At 39.1% G+C, this 23,467-nt stretch overlaps 2 protein-coding genes across 2 annotated transcripts; one reads left to right on the plus strand and one right to left on the minus strand.

The window, feature by feature from the left end:
- The first annotated feature begins 1,008 nt into the window (after positions 1-1,008).
- On the plus strand, positions 1,009-5,520 carry LOC148414837 (protein-lysine 6-oxidase-like). Its single transcript, XM_088429357.1, has 7 exons — positions 1,009-1,720; positions 2,338-2,446; positions 2,523-2,660; positions 3,477-3,633; positions 3,795-3,890; positions 3,962-4,074; positions 4,150-5,520. The coding sequence occupies exons 1-7, from the start codon at positions 1,099-1,101 to the stop codon at positions 4,154-4,156; spliced, it is 1,242 nt and encodes a 413-aa protein (XP_088285483.1). The 5' UTR covers positions 1,009-1,098; the 3' UTR covers positions 4,157-5,520.
- Positions 5,521-11,620: 6,100 nt separating this feature from the next.
- LOC148414838 (uncharacterized) lies at positions 11,621-20,434 on the minus strand. The gene is made up of 3 exons (XM_088428656.1): positions 19,424-20,434; positions 17,967-18,605; positions 11,621-14,646 (listed from the first exon to the last, which is right to left on the minus strand). Exons 1-2 carry the CDS (start codon positions 20,351-20,353, stop codon positions 18,084-18,086), a joined length of 1,452 nt encoding a protein of 483 aa, XP_088284782.1. The 5' UTR covers positions 20,354-20,434; the 3' UTR covers positions 11,621-14,646; positions 17,967-18,083.
- Between the last annotated feature and the right edge of the window lie 3,033 nt (positions 20,435-23,467).

The raw sequence follows: 23,467 nt of genomic DNA on the forward strand, positions 1-23,467 counted from the left end.
ATATATATATATTTTTTTTTTTTTTTTTTTTTTTAATCACTTTTGCCACAACACATTTCTACAACGTTTCAACAGACCACTAAAAGAATAAAAAAATATATATTTATTTTATAGTAATATGTTAGATATTTTTTAAGGGCTAAATTTTGGATTTTTTTTTGGAAACAGTAATTTAAAGCAATTTTGTTTAAAATCTTTTGAAGTTATTTATTTTCGTTAAGAACTGCAGAAAGGTAAAAGAAACAGTAGTTTTGAGCTATTTTATTTAAAATATTTTATAAATATGCACTGTAAAATTCATTTTTTTTAAAAAGTTACAAATTTTAATGGTTTCCACATTGGGTGGTGAAGCGGGAGAAAAAAAAAATACTTTTGACTCATTTGACACACAGTCATTTAAGACTGTGTGTGATGGGTACCCGATAAATAAAAACATATATATATATATATATATATATATATATATATATATATATATATATATATATATATATATATATATATATATATATATATATATATATATATATATATATATATATATATATATATATATATATAAATATTTATATATAAATATATATATATATATATTTATATATATATTTATATGTATATATATATATATATATTACATTATTATATTTTTTTTAATTTAATATTTTCTCATGTGAGTGGCCCGAAAACAGCCACTAGGGGGGGATAGTTTGTTTGCTGTGATTTATTAGAAAAGTTTATTCCCCAACCTTTTATCCTCATACAGTACTACTAAATGGGCAAAGTGGTGTGTGTACACGTCGGACGACCACACCCCCAGTTAACATCTATGCGTGAAAGTTTACTCAGCAAACTATCTCACGAGTGAAGGGTTAAAAGTAGAAGGTTTGACCACAGGCGCTCAATGGACTGAATTGGATAAGGGACGAAAAAGAAAAAAAAAAAGGGGGGGGGGGGGGGGCGGTAGAATGGGCGTCCAGCCCACCCGAGTCCTGACAGAAGTGGACCTGGTTGGGCAGCAAGACATTTACAAGCGTGGGATCTCTTAATTGTTCACGTACATGAGTTTGTTGTGTTTTTTAGACTTGTAGTTTGGTTGCCATGGCAATCGCGTCTCTTGTCTTCTTCTGTCTCGGTCACGGACTATTCCTAGTCACCAGCGGGCAACAGCAGCACCCAGAGCCGGCGCAGGGTGGCCCCTGGCGCCACCGAATCCAGTGGGAGAACAACGGCCAGATACACAGCCTCATGAGCACCGGCTCCGAATTCGAAGCCCCGGCGCGCGTTTACGTCAGCAGCCGGGACCGAGCGACGGGATCAGGCAGCAGGGTGAGGATCTCACCCGGATCCCCCGGAGCTCATCAGCCACGCGTGGGACCACACCGCGGCGCCCCGGTGGGCTTCACGAGGGATGCCCTCAGATGGGCCAGCGGTCTCATCGTGGACGGTTCGGTCCCACGTGGCCGTGGGGATGTACCGTCACGCGCGCTCCCAGACGCACGGTCTGCCTTCAGGTACCCGGAAGGGGACCCCGGCCCCCCCGCGCCGTACCACCCGCTGGATGAGAACGCCTCTGACGAAGCGGAGGGCATGTTTAACGACGACTCGCAGCAGTCATACGGCAATTCGGTATTGTACAACATGTACCCCCCCAGAGGACGAGCGGGGGCCCACGCGCGACGACCCCCTGACCCAGGATACGGGACAAGATACTTCCAAAACGGTAGCTAACTTTATTTGGCAATATGGCGTATTTTTAAAATAACTATTGCTCTTTGGTGCAGAATAGTAAAAACACAAAAATAATGATGCCACTATTTACTGGCTTTCCTTGTACAGTAAGTTGTCAGATTTCGTGCCACTTGCCCATACAAAACAAGCGAGGAACCAGGCAAAGCATGATTTTAAAAAACTATTTGATGTAAATGACGTACACTCAGCGAAAGGACACCCCACGCCTCAGTTCGATGACTGACTTTGTGGTTATGTTAACCTGCGGCTACATGCCTGAGACACTCAGGTGATGAGGACGAACGAGATGGATGAGATAGCTGCAAACTAACCACCTGATGGCCTGTAATTTTAGAGCAAATAATTCTTTTTTTGTCAAGATATATCGCAAATGAAGAATTAATAAATGAAGGAAATACAATTTTAAAGAAGACTTTTCATCTTTGAATTGCACAGCCAGTCCAATCAAACACTCTGGTGAGCTACACGTGCCGCAGGTTTCCCACCACTACTTTTACTCTGTCACACATTTTGACTGCTGCTCTTAGGATGGATCGAAGAGGTATTGGTGAAAAAGCACACACTCTAACCTAGACTGTTTTCCCTCAGGGCTTCCTGACCTGGTGCCAGACCCGTATGCCATCCAAGCGGGCGCTTACATACAACGCATGCAGATGTTTGCATTGCGTTGTGCTGCAGAGGAAGACTGCCTGGCCAGGTAATACACACACATACCTATACAAAAACACACATGCACACCGAGTTAGTTTGTGATGTGTAAATGTGGCAACTAGGTCAGCCTACGAACCCTCAGTGCGAGACATCGACTTCCGAGTGCTCCTACGCTTTCCGCAAAAGGTGAAGAACCAGGGCACTGCAGACTTCCTTCCAGTCAAGCCCAGACACCAGTGGGACTGGCACAGTTGTCACCAGTAAGTCCTTCAATCATTTAATATAAATATATATATATATATATATATATATATATATATATATATATATATATATATATATATATATATATATATATATATATATATATATATATATATATATATATATATATATATATATATATATATATATATATATATATATATATATATATAAAAATATATATATATAAATATATATATATATATATATATATATATATATATATACACACACACACACACACACTACAGGGGGTAGTAGAAAGTAGCAATGGATTCATTGTAATCAAATAGTTACAGTCATAATTAAAGTGTTGTTTGTTAATCTAATTTTTAATTTCTAACTTTATGCTTTCTGTATGATGATTAGATCCTTTTCTATCCATCAAGCTTCTTGGGGATTGAAAAACAAAGGTCAATCAAAAATGGAGCAGCATAAATTTAACTTGAAATAACAACATGTTGGCACCTTTGAGAAAAATAGTGATAAGAAGGAGCTTGCTTACCACAGAAGCAGCTCAAGTTTAGCCTACCCCATAAATGCAAAGCACCCCATCTCCGAATGCAGCCACAGCTAATGATAGCAATTAAGCCTCTAATGTAGTGAGCCATAGCAAAGCTCTTTACCAAACTAGAATGAGAAAACTCCATGTTTGAGCAAGTCTGTGATGGGCAAGATGAATGATGTTATGTTTTAATTTTAATCAACACCATTCTTCCTAATCAACACCATTCTTCCTGATTGTTGAAGCCAAGTTGCTGAAGGTTGCAGCCAGCCAGTCTAATTTACATGCTTTTGGGTTTCTTCAACAGACACTATCACAGCATGGAGGCATTCAGCAACTACGACCTCCTGGACGCCGTCAGTGGTCACAAAGTGGCAGAAGGACACAAAGCCAGTTTTTGCCTGGAGGACACAGGCTGCGACACGGGTGTACGACGGCGCTACGCCTGCACGGCTCACACCCAGGTGATGCGGCCCCTCAATGGCCAAAACATGCTCCCAACTGTAATCTAGACCAGCTCTTATACAACATAAAAAAATAACAAATGTGGGAAAATTGGCAAAGGACATCCTGTGGAACATTCCTGCTGTTTTGTGATTGAACGTTTTGTTGTAATATTTTTAAGGGTCTGAGCCCAGGCTGTCACGACCTCTACGCCGCCAACATCGACTGCCAGTGGATCGACATCACCGATGTCACACCAGGAAACTATGTCTTGAAGGTAAACAAAAAAAAAAAAATGTACAAAATGAATTCATTTCATTGAGATACATTTTTTAACAACTTCATCAGATCACCGTCAATCCCAACTTCTATGTACTGGAGTCGGACTTCACCAACAATATTGTGAGATGCGACATCACGTACACGGGCGTTTACGTTCAGACGCGCAACTGTCAAATAAGGTGCCCGAGAGCGATTCAATTATGTCCGTCATAAACGTTAATGCAAGCTATTCACATTTTATTCCTGTTTTTCAGGGGGTGAACATCCTTCAAATTTCAACAGAAACTCCTCACATGTTTTGGATCATTCCATCTTAACATGTTGCATTTGATAACATTCGTTTTTGTTTTATATGTGATCGTCCGACATGATTTTTTTTTTTTTTGCTTGAATGATGTTTTCTGTGGTGGAAAATATGTTGTGATGTTTAGACAAATTGTACAAGAGACTTGATTTTACATCCATTTGTTGACTAATCTAAAAGTTGACTAGCATTTCACAATGACAGTCAGCGCTTGAAGTCAATTCATCTGAAACCACGCAGCTCTACATGAACAAAATAGACGCTAAGAAGAGAGCAAAAGTTGGTGGGTCTGCGCAGCAAACAGTGCCTCAAGGCTGTGGAAATAATTTACTAAAAAAAGAAACTTGTGACGATCAGTTGCAAATTATGCAAGTCTGTCCTTAAATATAAACACAAGTGCTTTGCATGATCATCGGAAAAGGTACCCACTAAGATCCAAGAAAGAAAGAGAAAAATGTCATCGGTTAATCAATTTCAGCAACAAGTTTGAAATCTTTCTACCACTGTGACCAAGGACTCCTTTCTGCATTTTTTTTTTCGAAAAAAGTGAAAAATTTATGAAACGTGTATAACACACTAGTACTTGTTTGAATGAAGGATTTTTAGAGACACCCTGAACTGGAAACACGACACAGATAATTGTCTTATACTGAAAAAGAATGACTTTATTCTCTATTATATGCAACTTTTTTGCAACAATATACAACCTTATTGTTATAGTTTTACTTTTTCTCACTAGTGTAAGATATTCTTAATACACAACTTTAAAAAAATAGATGACTTTATCCATGCAATATTATGACTTTAAGCTAAAAAATATACCGCTTTTTTATTGAAAATTGTGTTTAATTCTTGTATAGTTATAACTTTAGTCTCAAAAATATACAAATCTGTATTTAATGTTTTCTTGTAAATCCAATAACTGTGGGATTGTAATATCGCTGCTTTTTCTTAAAATTGTACTTTTTTTTTTCTTCAACAAGGTAGAAAAATCTTGAAAAAAAGACATTTCTATACACACAATTGTATTTCTTATTTGTACACTTTCAAAAGTATGTGAGTAATTTAATGAGTTTGAAATGTAAATTGTGTCTTTAGAACTGTCAGAGCTCCGTGAATTGCTGGTTGCCATTTTATGCATGTTGTCAAATGTTGACTGTAACAAAAAATAAAATGAAACAAATTAAGAGCCAAAGTGTAGAGGAATGTTCAGAGAGAATGTGCAATATGCCTTAAAGTTGTGTAAAACTTTTAATAATGCTTGAACATGTTTGTTAATTTTATTTCATGTCAAATTTGATACAATAAAAACGATTAAGGAGTGATGTGTTTTTGTCCACTGTTTGGTTAAGATCTTAGCTCAGCAGATGACAATAGCACCCATGATCTGATGTTGCAGAACTGAGTAACCGCATTTCTGAGTATGCTTAAACGGTATACAGTAGGTGCTGCTCTTTTGATTAGCAACTGAGTTTAATTACACTCAATATAGCGGTTAACAGTATCTAGTGTACAAAGTAAGCTAACTGTTGAGTAGTTGCATACACTAAGAACTAGAAACACACATATGTGTATACTGTACAGTATATTGCCTTTAAAGGTGCTACTGTTTTGGTTAGCAACAGTGATGATGTGGTTTTAGGAGAAAACAATATCATTATTACCCTACGACAAACTTGGATGCACACAATGGCGTGGAGCTGCCACATGTCTCAAATCTACTAACACTTAACTGGGAGTGAATCCATGAAAACATGCTGTTGTTTTGATTGCCAATGGAATTCAAGCTGAGCTCACCCTCATAATGTCAGTGACAGACATCCCCCGTAATCTGAGATGTTGGCATTTTCTTCTCAGTTCGGACTATTTGAGGAAGTAAAGTGTTCAAGGACTTTCCAGGTATTTGCTTTGGTCCTTGTGCACGGCGACTGTAGCTTGCGAGACTCTTTGCAGGCAGACAACGGTGGCATGTTTGCTGACAGGCCTCTGTGAAAGCCGCATGAATGAATGCCTTCTCAGCCGCCCTTCCTCCAGAGCGCAGTTGAAAAAGAAAAAGGCCACCGGCAAAGACAACCTTCATTGAAACATGGTTTTAGTTGCCATTAATACAACAAACCCACGCGAGAGTGAGTCATCATGCAAAGGGCTTTTGTTTCTTTCCTGCTGGTGGCGAGAAATAACAAGCAAAACCAAGGGAGAGCAAACACGAAGATTTCAAACAGCATTTTTCAAGGCACAGATGTTGGTTATTCACAGCACATTGTGGCAGAGTTGCTCGGAGATAAATCTCGAATTGAAATGGTTTATGTACAATGCTGCCAAGATGCTTCCTTGCCAAAGTAGATTGTCGGTGTTATTCAAAGTGTCTGGAAAGTGCGTCCAACTCCTGTGCGGTACTGTTCAAATCAGAATGTTCTGGACCGCACCCGCAGATTGAAATGTCTCTGAGTTAGTTGGCTGTCTACTTAGGTGCTTGCTGTGCTATAAAATACAAAACATTAGCGAAGGTGATACATGTCATTTCAGTTTATTTTTTAACCCTGAAATTGATTAATATATTTATTAACTTTTGGTTATTGATTATAAACAAAATACTAAAAAAAAATACTAGTAGAATGATTTCATGTGAATGTAAAGGTAAATCTATCACTTGATTGATTGCATTTGCAGTTGATTAATATTGGATTTGTGGAATTTTATTCAAACAGCAAAATCCAGCCCATTTTTCTCTATCTCAGCAGGAGATCATTTTGCCAGTTGCTGTCAATTGAAGATTGACATCTATGGTGCGCAGGGCTCAGGTATCACCCAATTCAAGATTCAAGAGTTTAATTGTCATATGCATAGTGCTGCTACACAATGAAATTCTTATGTTCACTTCTCTGAGCAGACTATATTCCAAAATCGACCAAATGATAAAGTAGGCAATAAAACAGAAAAAAACTGTAATAGAGCAATAAGGTCAGTAATAATGAAGCACTAATAAATGAATAGACTTATATTCTGTGCAGATTATGGAGTAGATGGAGTGGAAGAAACTGTATACATTTGAGGATGATAGTGCAAAATATCATGTTATGGCTCACCCGTTTACTGCGATTGAACATGTGACATTTGCAAGCGAAGCGGTGAGCTGTAACTTGTTATAAAGCAACTGTCTTGTCATTTTCAGTTAACAGCATGAGCCAAAATTGACTTGGATTAAAATGGTTGAATTTAATTTACCCTGTCATCATGTATAATAAAATTACAAAATGAGATTTAAATGTTATATTTGTATATTTATATATTTATATTTAATATTTAAACTTTTTTTTTTGTTTTTAAATGACTTGGCTCAGCTGTCGCTTTTAAAAACAAAATATGACCAATTCTCAGCCTTTGTGTGGACTCATCATTCCAGAATTAACTTCACATGTCTGAAAAATTCATTTAAATATGCTTTCCAATTATACCGTTTTGTTATTCTTGAGTCTGAAAAGGGGACCATTGAACTTTCACCATCAGTTCAATGTACAGTTCTTCCAACTCAGCTGGCCTACATCTTTTTAGACCGGTGTGTCATTTTAAACATGCCATGCTGTGGAGAAGACTGTTTGTTCAGCTGCAGCGTTTCGCACCAACATCTGGAGCCAGCCTCTGGCCGAGCCCCGTGCAAACGCTGAGGCGCGAAAACATTCAAGCTGGTAAGGCCAAGTTTGGCCCGTGCCAGTACAATACAGCACACAGGTGGGCACAGTTCACCATCTGCTTGTACAACACACCTCAGTTGGGCATACAATTTAATAAGTAGTTGTCAAACCCAGGCTGTGTGAGTGTTGTTGTGGCCAGAAAAGCATGCTGCACTTGTGCTGACAGTCAAAACTAATCATCATAATCAAGCTTGAGGGGTTTAATGCTCTATTTTCTAGAGCAGTGGTTTTCAAATGGTGGTACAAGTAGCCCTAGGGGTATGTGAAAACACTTCGCAGGTGACAGGAAATAATTTATTGCTTTGTATTGCCGTGACAGTGACAGACAGGTTTCTTTTCCAATTAAGAACAAATTAATGGGACCATGAAGTGACTCCTTGCTAAAATGTGTTTTAGTGACTCATTTGCAAAATATGAACTCTTTATGTCTTTAGTGATGCAATTTAGAGTTACTTGGCCAGAAAAAAATCTTTCATAATTGAACCACTGTTCTTGAGGGTCAACCTCACAAGGAGCCTTGCCTTCTTCTTTTGAACTCTTTTTGAAACTTCTTTCATCTAACTCTGCTGTATGCCAATGATACGCCAGCATGCTTGGGCATTACATGAAATGCAAATAGATTTTTTTTTTCCAGTGAAAGGTTTTTGCAAGGTTCTATTGAAAAACTTGTAAGAATCAACTTTCACTGCACTCAATTGAGAAAGCTGTTACAGGGAAGACACTTTACGGATGGTGTTTGAAGACGTTCCTTCGGCCAATCTTTGGTATGGGTGGAGGTCCTTTCTCTTTAATAACCCAGGGCCACTTGAGAACTGACATAGACACAGGAAAGCATCGTGGCAGGCCGCTTCAGGCATGAAGTAGAAAAATTCCTCGGCACTTCTGTCATCCGCTTGAGATTAAGAGCAGCGTCAATGCAGACGTCCTGGAAGGCTCCAAGTCTTGAGTAGGGACCCATGATGAAATGTTTTGCTTTCAAGTTGGGTGGTATGGTGACTTGGGTGGTATTCACAGAGGGATGCTTCTCAGGATTTACATTTTTTTTTCATCGTTGATTCGTTGCACTGCAACTGTGTACCTGCCGGCCATCTGTTTTGTGCACTCCAGATCACACAAAAGAAGGCCTTTTTAAATCTATTTTGAATATACGTGAACTCACAAGAAAAATCGAATCGCTAACAAAATGTATAAAGAAAATAATTAAATGTTGAATTGTGCATGTGAGGTTCTGGCTGTGTGTGGTGGCCAACAGCAGCTTCTGAGAGTGTGCCTAGAGTAAATGACTGAAAAGTGCGCAGGCAGTTGTGGCCCTCATTTCAGGAAAACTGAATGTGGACCCAAAATACAGGGAAGCAGGTTGCGTTCAAAGAGTAATTATTTAACCAAAACCGGGTGGAAAATAAAAGGGCTTACAAAGTAACAACCAGCAGTAAAAAGATCATATTTTCTCTATAATAAGTTTAAAAATAGTCAGTTTTTGTATCACTATTTGAAAAGTTTGTACCTTGAAAGTAGTTAGTGTTTGAGAGATACTGAAAAAGTAGTTTGGTGCAGTATTGCTACTTTGTTGCTTAAAGAGTTATTAACTCAAACAACTATTTTTTTATGTCAAATAATATCTTCAAAAACACATTTTGACACTTGATGCTGACTGAAAATGATGTCACATGCTATATAACATAACATAATATAACTTAACATACAGTAACATAACATCACCTCTGCTCAAGTCTCTAATAACGACCAATCACAGCTCACCTGTTTTCTGGGTTTGGTCATGTGATATTCAAAAGATGAGCCATGATTGGATGTTAACTGAGCACTGGGTAGCTATAATTTTCAGTTGACAGAAGTTGGGCAAAGTGTGTTTTTAAAGGTAGTATTTGTATGTGAGTAATAACTTAGATAGAAAATTATTTACAGACAAAATATTAACCTTTTCCTGCTGAAATCTGATAAGTAAGAAAAGTATGTAACCCTTTAAATACAAACCGTTAGTAGGTTGGCCACCTCTGGCAATAAGCAGTTACAATATTTGGCATAATGTGTTTTCCATCCTTGAGCGTCTTGCAGAACAGCCTTCTCTGACCGACAAAAGCAAGGAGACAATAGAGAGTGTTGCTCTTGGTTCGCCGTCTCAAATTCCAGAGAAACTCCGGTATTTACAAAACGCAAAAAATGCATTCCTCTTTCCAGCGGGATTGAAAAGCCTTGACGGCAACCACGCCGGGGCTGTAAACCATTGGCGCCGTGCTCAGGCTGAATCAGGTAGTGTGCCTTTGAAGGTTAACTAGCCTGTATCAAACGCACTCAAGAAAATCATTTGACACAAAGATGGAAGCAAACGCATACAGTTCACAATGCAAAATTGTAGATCTAGTAATTATGTTAATTATGCTAATTATGTTACATGGGGAGCATTACTCAAATGGAGGCCGTCATGTTTTTTATACCTATGGTAAACCGAAGGAAAAAAACAAATTCTAAACACAATTCAAATTGTGTTTTGCTTGTCGGTTTCCGTCTTTTGTGCAGCCGAGCAAGTTTCTGCTTTCTATGTCAATCGCAAATAAAAACAGAGGAGAAAAAGAAGGTTTGTATGCCAATCTTAAATACAAGAAGATGTAGAAAAGAGGAGCATGGAGCAAAGTTGCATTGGACCTTAGGATGACTACAATTATTCTACGCATTTTAAGTCACCCACCAAACACAAAAGAAAAAACCAGCAGAGACTTTGCGATCTTCAGATCTCATCACTTGCTTTAAACCAGTGCTTATCAAATCGTGGGGCAGGCAGCCCTGGGGGCGGGGCGCGAATGACCACAGGGAAAAGGCTTACTTTTTGTAATGTGAAGTGAAATTGCAATAAAATAAGAATTTTCATTATTTATTTTTTTTTAGTTTCATGCACTTTGATGCACTTCGTTTTTTTCTGTTTTAGACTAAGCTTGTAAACGCTGTGAAAATAATTAACAGTAGTTGAAAGATGATGTATATTGCTTTTTTTTGTTAATGTTAAAACGAATACAAATTTAATTATACTTCCTCAATTTTTATAGCTAATAATCCGCTTGCCTACCTTATTATTTGTTCGATTATGGAATGTAGTCTGTTCGGAGAAGTGAACAGAATAAGAATGTTATTGTGTGGTACAGTATGACTATGCATATGACAATAAAACTCTTAAATCTCGAATTTATAGTCAGCGCGTCAAGTGGGGGGCATGAAAAGTTTTCTCTTTTCTAGGGGTGTCTTGGCAAAATATGCTTAAGAAGCACTGGTTTAAACCAACCAACCAAACATTTTCTGAGGGTTCGGTGCCATGCAATGATTGACCAGTCCGCCTTTTGCGGTGTGATTCCTAATTAGGAACATGTTTCTAAAAGATCCACATAATACTATCTTACCCTCAGAGACTTTCTATCAGTGATTCAAACAGTTGGCTCAGAGATGGTTGTACTTGTTGTCAGGCCAAGGCGGTGAGCTGTGATGGCAACAGGAACCCGTGAGAGCAGCCTGGTGAAATTCTCAGACAAGATTTAAACAAACACACATAGAATCGCTGGCCAAAACCTGGCCAAGTTAGCATGTGCTTAAAAGAGAAGAAGCAGCCCTGACAAAAAGAGTGATTACACAGTGCCATCTCCTGAGCGACAGGAGTTTTCCATATCCCCACTTCTCCCTTTTGGGGATTTATCTGCCATAAATCACTTGACAAGGACACTAAAATGCTAGAGTCACGTCTTTTTATTTCAAAGTTAAAATGTGCGACATTCAAATCTGCATTATCTCTTCCACCAGATAATTGAGATGTCAAATTGATTTATTTGAGAAACATACACAGCGAAAAATGTGTGCCTACTGCACTTCTATCTCATCTGGTACACAGAGAAAAAAAATCCATTGTTTTTAAAAACAGGTTTAATGATACTCATCTACATTCACTTGAGCTGCCACTGTCTGCTGTTAACTGCAATAAATTAATCATGTCATAAAAAGATAACTTTGCTATTCCCCTATACACAAGTCACTTTATCACAGTGCTTTTCAATTGTTTTCTGTTAAGCCTCCCAGAAGACAAAAACATCCCCCCTCCAACCCCCCCAACTCTCCGCTGCGCTTATAAATAGCATCATTTGTCAAGAAAATTGTTATAAGTACAGCTCTGTATAACACTGTATCCGAACATGAAAGAAAACAACAAAGAAAGAAATGTTACACTTATCACAAAGATTCACAAACATTTTTGTTAGTCTGTAACAAAAGATTGAACCTGCATTCATTTGAATGAAATTCAAAATAATTTTATCTGTTTAAAATATGAAGATTTTTGACCGGATAACTGATACTGAAACATGTAATAAAATCAATAAATAATAAATACAAATTGATCATCAACTTTACCCCAGAAACACAAGCTTAAAGACATTTTAACATACGAAACAAAAACAAACAAAACTAAACTAGTAACCTTCTGAGCATTTGTATGAATGCAGGGACTGACCTTTGAAGTTTGAGGATTATTTTATTTGAGCACTGCTTTATCATAAAGCATGATTCTGAAGGTGAGGTATATATGCCCCCTAGTGATACATAAAAGAATCACTGCCTGGACACTCTTCAATACAGCATACATTTGTATTTAAGTACTAGTTACTTTCATGACATTTACTTTTTATATCTTTTGTGTGCAGTATATTTTAGTTGTGTCATCATTTAAGTACATTTTTAATGGCAGTCTTCATGTTGAAACTGTTCAGGCACTTTATGGAGAGCAACGTCGAGTCATTTTTAGGTGGAACTTGGTGTGGTATGTTTGAGAACCACCAATTTGAAGGAAAGTGCTTGTGTTGCACACAGAGTAAGCCATTGATTTCCCCTGCCTGTGAAATAGCTCAGCAAGTACGTTTAAGTGCTATGTTAGCAAATTGTAAAAGACGTTTTCTGTATTTAAATGACTGACATCTGGATAGACACAGGAGGAAGCATTCAAGGTCACAACCTATACAAATTTAAAGCTGTAACCAGTGGTTAAGTGAGCCTTACGTCCTCTTTTTTGGTGGTAAATTCTAGAAACATTCATTAAAATTTACCACATCCAAATGAACCATGATTTTAAGTATACAGTTGCCCTCAAGTTTGTTAAGATCGGGCAGTGTTAAACGGCAAATCTTTGAATAATTAAAACCTGAGCTGATGGAGATTTTTGTTTTTGTGGCCTGAACCACATGTGCAAGCTAGCAAGGATGAGCTAATATCTAAGAGGCCAGGAAAAAATCCTCAATCTTGATTGTCTACAGCCAAAGAAAAGAATGGAGATCCAATATGGTCCTGCAATTCATCCAAGTCATTTTTCTCCAGGTTCTCCAACATTTTGGATTCAAACTAAGAGCTATTATCGAGGAAAAAAAAATCCACAACACCTATTAAACATTACTTCGATGTGTACCTTTTTTAATATTGTGAACTGTTCAAGCTGTATATTCAAAACCCACACAAAAATAACTTTAAGACAGAATTATAATATAATATAATATAATTGACTGTAATTTCCAACAAAATAAAGCTTTTAAGGTTTGGTCTTATCGTAACAAGGTCAGAAAAAAAGTCACGCTATCAACATAGCAACTTTTGGCAAAATCACCTTGTTTACATACATTGCTAATGCTACCTCAGTATTGCTGGTATTTCTGAAGTTTTGTTAAAGCTGGGCATTGTTCTCTGTGACTATCACAACTACACACTTTTTTTTTTACCTTATTAACAGCAAGTTTTGAGAATTGAGTTTATGCCATGGAAATTAACTCTGGACGTAAATTGCTGTGGTGAGAACTGAAGCCAGCAGCCACTATCGTGCAACGCCTCCCACAAAGCGCACCTTACTCGATTTACCCGTGTCATTGATTAGTCAAGTGAGGCTACATTGAAATCTTGCTTTCATTTTTAAAACTGAAAACTACCACTTTGATTGTGTTCAGCTGACCTAAATTCACATTGTTTATAGCTATACACATGCATTGGTTCATGAACAATGAATGATGAACAGAGAGGACATGGTACCCCCTTCATGAATCGCAAAATGAGTGATTTCAGTATGTTGAAAACCTTTGATCCGTTGCTTCCAAACCACAAATGTTTTGTGCTTCTTTAACTCATCCACTTCCAATGTTGGCTTCTTTAACTCATCCACTTCCAATGTTGGCTTTAGATGTCAAAAAAATGTTTTTGCCGTGTGAATGAGTTAACTTATTCACAGCCTTTTACAGCCATGTAAGAAAGAAAAAAAACAAAACAATTTCAACTGGGCTGGCTTGAAATGAGTTTAAAACTATTCAATTTCATTGCTGTATTTGCAGAACCCCAAGTTACGGCTTGGATAGACAAATGTGAGAACCCCTAATTTTTGAGTCCGCTCAACTGCTGGATCACGGGCTATCCAGTGTGCCTATAATTAAGTCAATTCGTTTTTCTATGACATGGTTCACTTTTCACTTTGTATGGAAATGGACACTTAATTTCTTCAATTACAGAAGATAGATGTGCTGTGACATTTTTTTTTTTTTTTTTTTACTAACTCTGGCCGTGGGCGTGAATCCTGCCGGGAAGCAGCGCATCTCGTCTTGGCGCTTGTTTGGTTGCAGTTTATCCATCAATTTGTTTGGCAGCTCCACCACCGGAATCTTTCAGCTTTCATAGGGTGAGTTTTCCGATCAGAAATATCCCTGCCCCGAGGCCACACTCCACAGCTTCTCCTGCTGCAAATACGTTCCCACAACAGAAAGAGAAATAATTAACGTTGGCCATCTTTGTGAGTTCAAATCTTTTCATCAAATCGGACTGTGCATTCAAGATGTACTTCAGCTCAAGGATTTTCTTGTTAACTAACATTGGCAGAGACCCAAAAAGCAGCGTGTTCCTCTCTTTCCGTGTTGAAAAGAAGGCCTTTTTTTCTGTGTCCTTGTGAGTCATGTTCCCTTCACTTGCTGTGATTTTTTTTTCTTTTAAATTAAATTAGCAAGTTGTTGTTCATGATAGAGTCTCTGCACATTCCAATGGAGCTGTCAGACCTTCACAGAGGAGAGTAATTATGCTTTGATTAGAATAAATGAAGTATAATGAATCGGTTACTTCAGGACAAAGATTTAAAAAAAAGTGAGGATAACAAGCACAGATTGCTACAACATCTTCAACTAAAATCAATAAGGGATATGATTTTTGTTACATATTTATTGGGTATAGTGGTGTAAAAAGCATTAAAAACCAGATTGAGAAACACTGTTATAAACTATGATATGTACATTAGAGCTCAAAAGAGCAATGTTTTTGCTGTGGCTAAACTTTTCACAATTTAAGAATCTAATTTCGAATTTTACTTGGGGTCTGTCAACATTAATGGTTTGACTGTGATTGGATTTCTTAGTGAAAAACAATGTATGTGTGGCTGAGTAACATTGCACCCAATCTGCTGTGACAGTCATTTAACATCGAACCCGCTGCGGGTGACTAAATCATTCAGACCTTTAAAATGTCAACAGCATCACTTGAATTTGAAGAACGTTACTTGCAAAAAGAGATGCTAGAATTAGTCTGTGAATATGCATCCATCGATTTTCTATACTGTCTCTACAGTGCATTAGTGGACCCTATATATATATATATATATATATATATATATATATATATATATATATATATATATATATATATATATATATATATATATATATATATATATATATATATATATATATATATATATACACACAAAATGTTTGTGCTTTCTTAGCCTATCCTTCATCATTCACTGAAAACTTACCTATTTGCTGTCTTGGAACACTTTTTGAGAACCTCAATATGCCACTAGGTGGTGCCAAAGAATCTGTTTTTTCAAAGCTGTGTTGTGGGGGGTGGGCATCAATTCCTTGCGGAGCTGTACTGTTTGACTACGTTGATTTTATTTTGCACCATTCCAATATGTTGGCACATGTTAAGCATTTTTTTCTTTTCTTTTTTTTTTTTATAATGAGGTAATTATCGAAAAATATCATATGAACCACAAAATATAGCATGTAGGCTCACATTCAGCAAACCCTTGACCTAACATGCACATATTTGAGCTGGAGAAATTCAGAGCACCATCCAAAAACGATTGCATAATATTGTACGTATGCCTCCTTTAAAAACAAATTCAACTCTCATCAAAGTGAATGATCTCGTTGGAGCTAAACCGACTCATGTCCCGTGGTTGTGGTAGAGGAGGCGCAGTGAGGTTTGCATGGACGCCGCAAATATACCGAGCGCTCGCCTCACTCATATGGCAGGTGGCCAGGGGGTTTTATGATTAAAACCAGACTGTGCTTGCCCAAAAAGAAAAATACACTGCAGTTGCACATAGTCTGCACCAGAGGGGAGCACAAGGAGTCAGCCACAACATCTGCAAAGGTGGTCTTTTTGGGGGAGGATGGGGGGGTGGGGCATTTAACCTTTTAAGTGGGCTTTCGTGCTGATGTAATGGATAGTCATCATGAAGAAAAGTTGACGATGGGTTAATTATAGCAATTTTGAGTCAGAGCTGTGATCATCCTGTAAATATGATGACGCCTCCGTTGTGTCACATGACTGCAAGCTATAGGCCGCGGGGGTCTCTTTATGCCAAAATGTGCCTCTGAGCTGCCGCCAGCTTCCAATTCAGGCATGACTAATGCACAACAGGGGGGAAAAAAGGCTACGTTTCACGATTTTATCTGCCTTTGTATCCTTGCATTTTAATGCTGAATAGACACAAATATAAAATGTAATAACCTATCGGGCCTGAAAATCTCAAGAAAAAAGACACACTGTTGTAGCAGAACATATTTTAAAACGATGGCAAAATGACTCGTGCTATATTTATGAAGAAGTATGGATACGTATAAATAGACTGGCAAAATATGTACCAATTTAATGTAGACACTGAAATGTACTTGAGTAGAGTAAATGCTGCATTCTTTTTTTACTGTCTGTTACCTACATCGAGCTGCAAATTAAGGGGGGAGACTATCAAGTATTCATATTTATTAATGTATATATTTATATAAAGAAATCCATCTTTTTATGTCAATCCATGTAGGTTGAAAAAAGTAACTTATTTTGACCAAACAAGAAGTAGAAAGTAATGTTTCCTGGTGTAGGAACTGTAAATCAAATGTTGCCAGAAGAAAATAGCTTGAAACAGCTCTTTTTAAAAGGTACCAAGCACAGTCATAAGGTATTTTTGTCTGGTACTTCTTACTATGGCTTTTGGATTTCAACAAGACAGCTTTTACAGTGTTGACTGGGAAGTCATGTGACATCAACAAATGCAGACACGCTGCCCTTCCCCGCCGCCCACACACAGAAATTACACACACACTCTCTCTCACACACACACACACACACATCAAAAACACATAAAAACCCCTTTTTAGTCACAAGCAAGAGAGCCACAATTCAGTTCCCAACTGTGACTAAGCTGCCTGTAAACATTGACAACATCAACATTGTAAAGCAGTAGTGGGAGGAGCTCTGATCTGCATTTACAATCTAAATTCTAATTCATTGCGCCCTAAAATTGTAATAATTTGTTTTCCCAACAGCCGCCTGCTTAGCGTTTCCAGGGTGATTACAGAACGTTGGTGTTCTTTTGTTTTTTTTTGTTGTCCAATCAGATGTCAGCCTTTACGTGCAGCCAGGTCAATCTAACCTGTTCGGGACCTTCAGAATCTGTCGTGTTGTCCAATAAAACGTAAACAATATTGTAATGAGACTATTTCTTTCATTCAAAACTTTTTACAGCTGTTCTCTATCACCTAAACACTTATGCTCACATTAATGATATATTTAATGATCAGCTTCTTTTTGCATTATAAGTTTAATTTTCTTTGGGCAATTTTTCATGTCATTAAATAAATCTCGATTCTGAGCTGCTGTGTAATTGTAAAGGTATTAAGAGGTGGATTAAATGAGATAAGTCCCACCGTTGAACCCCCTTACCGAATGCACAGTCGCCACTGCTTTAAAGCATAAGAAAGAGGTTCTATTGTGTTTGTGAACTTACCATGAGTTGTTCCCCTGCTCAGAATTACGCTGACCTCCACTCACCGCAGCAGGATATCATGTTTCAAGCCCCTATGGCACTGGGGCAGACCATCGCCGCCACCGCCTCTCCCCTTCCTCACACCATGCTGTTGTTCTGGTGACCTCTCCAGACGTACACGGGGGTCCTCGCCGTTTTGCTGGATGAGTGTGGGTCTTTACCGCAATGCCCATTATGCGGGTACAGGGGAGGTTTTTGAGTCCTCGATCGCAGAGTCGTGCTGTTACCGATGACAACTTCAGGATTTAAGCTCTGCGAATGGGACTCTGGGTTGTCCGATTTGTGGTCGGGATACAGCAGAGGTGGATGCCCGTTTGTCTGTTTGAGATCCTTCGCGTGACCAGGCGGGGTGAAGCAGCGGGTTTTGACCACAGATGCCATGTGAACTGGGGAGGGGGAGTTTGTTCTCAGGATGATGCGCTCCTCATCCGATCGCCTTGATGATTCGACAGGGGCATGCTTGCGATTAACCCGAGGTGACATGGCATGCTCCTCTCGATGAGCAGTGGTGAAAACGTTGCTTGTTGACCCACAAGTGATGGTGCGTGGCTCCTCGCCAAGGTCCATACTGCCCGTGAGATTATCAATCTGCTCGATGACCTGATGGGAACAAATGGATCGTCTCTTAAAAAAAATCTACTAATGCTCCAAAGTAGAACCTTCGTGTAGAGCAAATGTTATCATCGTGGCTGTTTTAGAAACATATTACCCCTTTTGGGGAAGCTCCTTTGCTATTCCCTCATGTCTCCAGTCCATGAATGGCAACTAGCCTCAAAAAAGAAAAAATCCTAACTACATAATTTTACCTCATGATTATTGTGGTCAGGGTAATTCCACTATGTTTAAAGCACAATTTCTATATAGATTTGTTAATAAATTATTTTTGAGACACCCACTTTTGATTTTCACATTTGCTTGAGATTTGCTTGTCTTCGAGGTTACATGTAACAGTGTAGAAATCAGTCACAAATGAACAAGATCCTAGGCAAGAAGCAAAAAAAAGACAGCAAAGGGGAAACGGCAAAAAAAACAAAAAGGAACCGCAAAAATAACACATCAGACGTTGTTAAATTACATAAAACAATGCAAATTATTAATCTTCCTTTTATTGTCCCTACATCAGCCGCAAATAGGCAGAATTATTGCTGAAGATGATCTAGGGGCGAGTAAGGGTGTTATGGATGTGTCTGGCAAGTCTGCTGCTCTCTAAGATAAGTTGATAGAGCGTTTATTAATCTAGGAACTAAGGATAAATTCTAAGTATAGTAGTGTCAGTCTTGAGGCCAAATAGAGGTTCCAGGATCATGCAAACCTGATGATTTGCTCTCCAACTGAAGGAGTATTGTGGGTTTGAATGTCCTTATGTTGAGAAATATCAGTTGAAAAGTTAGGGCAGCAACACAACAAAAGAGTCTTACCTCTTTCATCTCCACGTGAACCTGCTTCAAACCTCCCAAGACGCCCTCCAGATCTGTCACCACTTGTCGAATCTGATCTCTCACTGAATCCTGCGAACTGACTTGTTTTGCTACTAACGAACCTTGGTGCTTGTGCTGGTTGGCATTTGGCACTTCTGGACTGATGATGGCTGTGCTACGTGTGCAAACCTCCTTTGGTTTGTCTTGGTTGAAGTGCTTTTGCGGGACTTCGGTCGGGAAGAAACTTTTGTGGGGGTGTCCGTTACAGATCTCTCCTGATCCACCAGAGTCCTGATGGGTATCTCTTCTTTTTGAGGGTCTGGGCTTTGGTGCACAGTGCCCATTAACCATTGGAAAGGGATGATCTGAATGGCCATTTTGTAGGACGCAAGTAGAACCATTCTCTTCTTTATCCACTAATACATTATAGTGGACAGTCCTGCTATATCCATACGCTTGACCGTTGACCCGCAGATGAGGGAGTGGATGTGGTATCCGGATGTGAAAGGGGTGTGCCCTTGCGTGGTTGTACGCAGACACACACTCACACTGCTCCCTGAAAGACTGGCAGTGTCTCGCACCAAGTTCTGACGAGCGGCTCCACTGGGCAGGGTTCAACTCCCACGGGGGACTGAATCGAGCCAAGTCATCTGACTGGCTGAAAGGGAACACAGGCTGTCTCTGAGGACTGCAGTGACCACCTCTGGATGCCCTTCCCCCTGCGTCCTTAACCCGAGGACGCTGCATGTCTATGTGGCCATCCAGATGTGGGTGGTCTGGCTGTCTGCCGGATGTCGCTTGGTACCCGGATTCACCGTGGCAGGCGCAGTGTTGGCAGCGGCATGGGTTGGCAATGCCATTGGGCTGGAGAAATCGGCGGTGTCCCGTTGCATAACCGCTTTCTGTGTACATGTCCAAAGAGGCTCGCATGGAAAACGGGTCCGAAAATTCTCTGCAGATTCTGTGAAGTCGCGTCACTCACTCATTCTGTTTTCCTCATCTAGTGCCTCCGATAAAACTTCTCCTTAGCTCTTTCCCCCCACCTCTTTGCTCTCCACCCAAGACGTCTCCCTCCCCTTCCTTCCTGTCTGTTGTTTCCCCCACTTCTCTTCTCTAGCTCTTTTCTTCCCCTCTTTTCTTTCTCCCAACTTTTTCTCCTGTTCCGCTCTCCTCAACGGGGCCCCTCTCCTCCTCCTTCCTCCCTCTCTTGCCTTTCCTTTTACCTCTCACACTTCCCTGCTCAGGAGTCTGTTTCTCTCAAACTCTTACTCTGTCTCTCTTTTTCTCTCTCTCTTTCTCCTCCGCGCTCTCGATTCCTGCGCCTTTCCCTCCCCTTCAATTCACTCTCCTCCTCCTCTGCTCTTTCTCTTACTCCATTTTCAGTCCCTCACGTTTAGTCGGCAGTACCTGGATTTTTGAAGCCACTCTTTTGTCTCCCTGTGAAATCCAGAAGTTCTGCGGAAAGGGACTCCATATGGCCATGGGTCCCGTGGAGAAAGGGAGCCAGGTCTGGAGCCCAGTTCATTAGTCCAGCTGAAGTCCGGTAATGCACACCGCAATTAAAACAGTGCCTGAGATTCTTCTGCCAGAGACGGAGCGGTAGAGGAGGGGATTGTAGGGAAGAGGGTGGGAGGAGAGAAGCAAAAAAGGGGGTAGGTGGGGTTTCCGACAACAGCGAACAGTGGTATGGAAGTGGGCAGCACTCTGAGTCAAGGAGACATTGACACTGCCTGGAACATTTCGCACCACGCGCTCACGCACTACCTACATCAGATTTTTTTTTTTGTCATTTGCTATCCACGCCAAAGTCACTCTGTCTTTGTCTCCATGTTTTTAGCTTATGTGTGGGGCCACAATGAGTCAAATTGCGGTGGCCCTTTCAGAGCCATTTAGGTCCAGTTTTTTGTTTTGTTTTTCAACCTGAATTACTGTATCAGTCAATCCCCACATATGTATATTATTTTTACAAACCACCTTGAGTGTTGAAGTGGCTTGTTCTCTTAGATGATACAACGTTAATGACTGAACAAATATGCAGTTTTAAAAAAGTGCTGTAGTCAAGACCACAACAACTGAGATCAAATCATTAGTGCGATTGAGACAAGACCAAGACTATATGTATAAAAGAAAAAAGGGACCAGTATCATTTTTCATTACAATTGAAACAAAAACAAATTCTGGAACTGTATGTGCTTTTTGAAGTAGTAAAATGAAACAAAACTAAGCTAATTTGGTAATTCATGCCTACATATTAGGTCGGCTCTGTGGAACAGTGCTTAGCAAATCTGCCTCACAGAGTCCTGTTTTAAAATCCACCTCTTTTCAGCCTTCCTGTTTGGAGTTTGCATGTTCTGCCCAAGCCCGCGTGAGTTCTAGTCAATGGCAAGTCAGTGACGCTAGTGAGAATAAGCAGCTATAGAAAATGGATGGATGGATGTCTACTGATCACAGTAGTACTGATCTGGTCTGGATTGAGTTTGGGAAAAATTTAAGTCTGCCCTATAGTAGCTGAGACAAGACTGAGTAAATAGACCTTTCATTCTGCATGACACAAGACCAAGACCTTTAGGATGTGGTCTCAAGACCTCCTAGAAAACTATATATTGACAATCTTGTAGTACAAGGATTACATGTGATTCCAGTGATGATGGCATCTGATGTGATAGGATTCAATGATCATGATGAGTTTCAGATTGAATTATTTGAAAGTGTTTGAGAAAATATTTTTATGAGAATCCCTCAATAATTCTCAAAGTTTGAGAAAAGAGTAAACGTCAAGCTTTTGCAAAAACCTCAAAGGGACAACCATCCAAAATGTAACCATTTCTTAAACCTGGGGAAATGTGATTTCAAATTCCAGCATTTTCAAGACTTTTTAAAAAAAAAAATGTCAATAAAGAATAGTTTTCACATATTTTAGACAAGTGCTGTCTAAAGATATATCCAAAAACCTACGATCTCAAATCTAAATGGGGAAAGAATACTTTTCAAGCACTTTAGAGTATAGTTTACAATTGGTTCCATGAAAATTCAAACTTCAAATTCAAGCAGTTCCAAAAATTTGAAGCAGATATTATTTCAAGAAAAATTATCCAAATTGAGCACTTACCAAAAAACGTGCAACATTAAATTTTAACCTGGCTTTGTTTTAAAATAGCATGTAAGAGTTCATTCCTCTCCCGCTAAGTCAGTCTCTGAATTAACAAAAAGTGGCAAACGTCGAAGAAAAGGAGGACAACAAACTTCAGAGTAAAGGCCCTCTTGTCCCCACCAAGTGTAGCCAGTGTCTATTTTCAAAGAAAATAACAGGAACTCTGGAAACAATGGGTTCTGCGAACGAGAGCTGTAGAGAATAAGCGCAGAGGAGGATGAAGGGGGTTCATTTGTCCCAGCAGGAGGATGAGCAGTCTGCTCCCATCTGCTAATTGTTTTTGTAGCGGAAGCACAGCTGGTGGGACTTTTACCTCTACTTAGACAGAAATGATCATTTCATCTAAAGTAACACTTATCAGTTTATTTTGGCTGCAACCACTCATAGTGAAGCGAAACACAAACTGTTGCAATTTTGTCAGCAACTATGCAAGCAATCTGGCTATAGTTTCTCTGAAATGCTGCTCAGCCTACTTTGAATAGCAGCTGAAACACGGCATGCAAATGTGTTCCATGTGCTTATATAATCACATTTTCAGTGTACCACAAAAGCGGCCACCAACCACTGGGCCACGGAACAAGACAGATCAGTAAGACATTGGTACAAAATCTCCTTCCACCCATTTTCTAGAGCTGCTTATTCTTATTTATTAAATACATTTGAATTGGAAAATTTGGATCGTCTTCTGATGCCTCCATATGCAAGTCAAGTACAGTAATTGTATATTTGTTCAAAAAGTAAGCCCACAAGCTTGTGAAATGGAAATTAAACATTAAAAAAACCCACCTTTGCAGAGTTTCTCTACAGAAGGGCTGCCAATTTGAGGTAAACATTTTTGACTCGTTTGAGTATATTACCCAATATGTGTGAATGCATTTTCAAATATGTTAAAA

The sequence above is a fragment of the Hippichthys cyanospilos genome, chromosome 12 (genome assembly GCF_059441005.1).
Source record: "Hippichthys cyanospilos isolate Australia breed blue-spotted pipefish chromosome 12, RoL_Hcya_1.0, whole genome shotgun sequence".
Lineage (NCBI taxonomy): Eukaryota > Metazoa > Chordata > Actinopteri > Syngnathiformes > Syngnathidae > Hippichthys > Hippichthys cyanospilos.

What these genes read in the sequence shown, in the direction of transcription:
- LOC148414837 (XM_088429357.1), top strand. Translation starts at nt 1,099, where the DNA reads ATGGCAATCGCGTCTCTTGTCTTCTTCTGTCTCGGTCACGGACTATTC. An exon ending in GACAAGATACTTCCAAAACG is followed by an intron (nt 1,721 to 2,337) that starts GTAGCTAACTTT and finishes GTTTTCCCTCAG; the next exon opens with GGCTTCCTGACCTGGTGCCA. An exon ending in CCTGCACGGCTCACACCCAG is followed by an intron (nt 3,634 to 3,794) that starts GTGATGCGGCCC and finishes AATATTTTTAAG; the next exon opens with GGTCTGAGCCCAGGCTGTCA.
- LOC148414838 (XM_088428656.1), bottom strand. Translation starts at nt 20,353, where the DNA reads ATGCGAGCCTCTTTGGACATGTACACAGAAAGCGGTTATGCAACGGGA. An exon ending in TTCACGTGGAGATGAAAGAG is followed by an intron (nt 18,606 to 19,423) that starts GTAAGACTCTTT and finishes TGTTCCCATCAG; the next exon opens with GTCATCGAGCAGATTGATAA.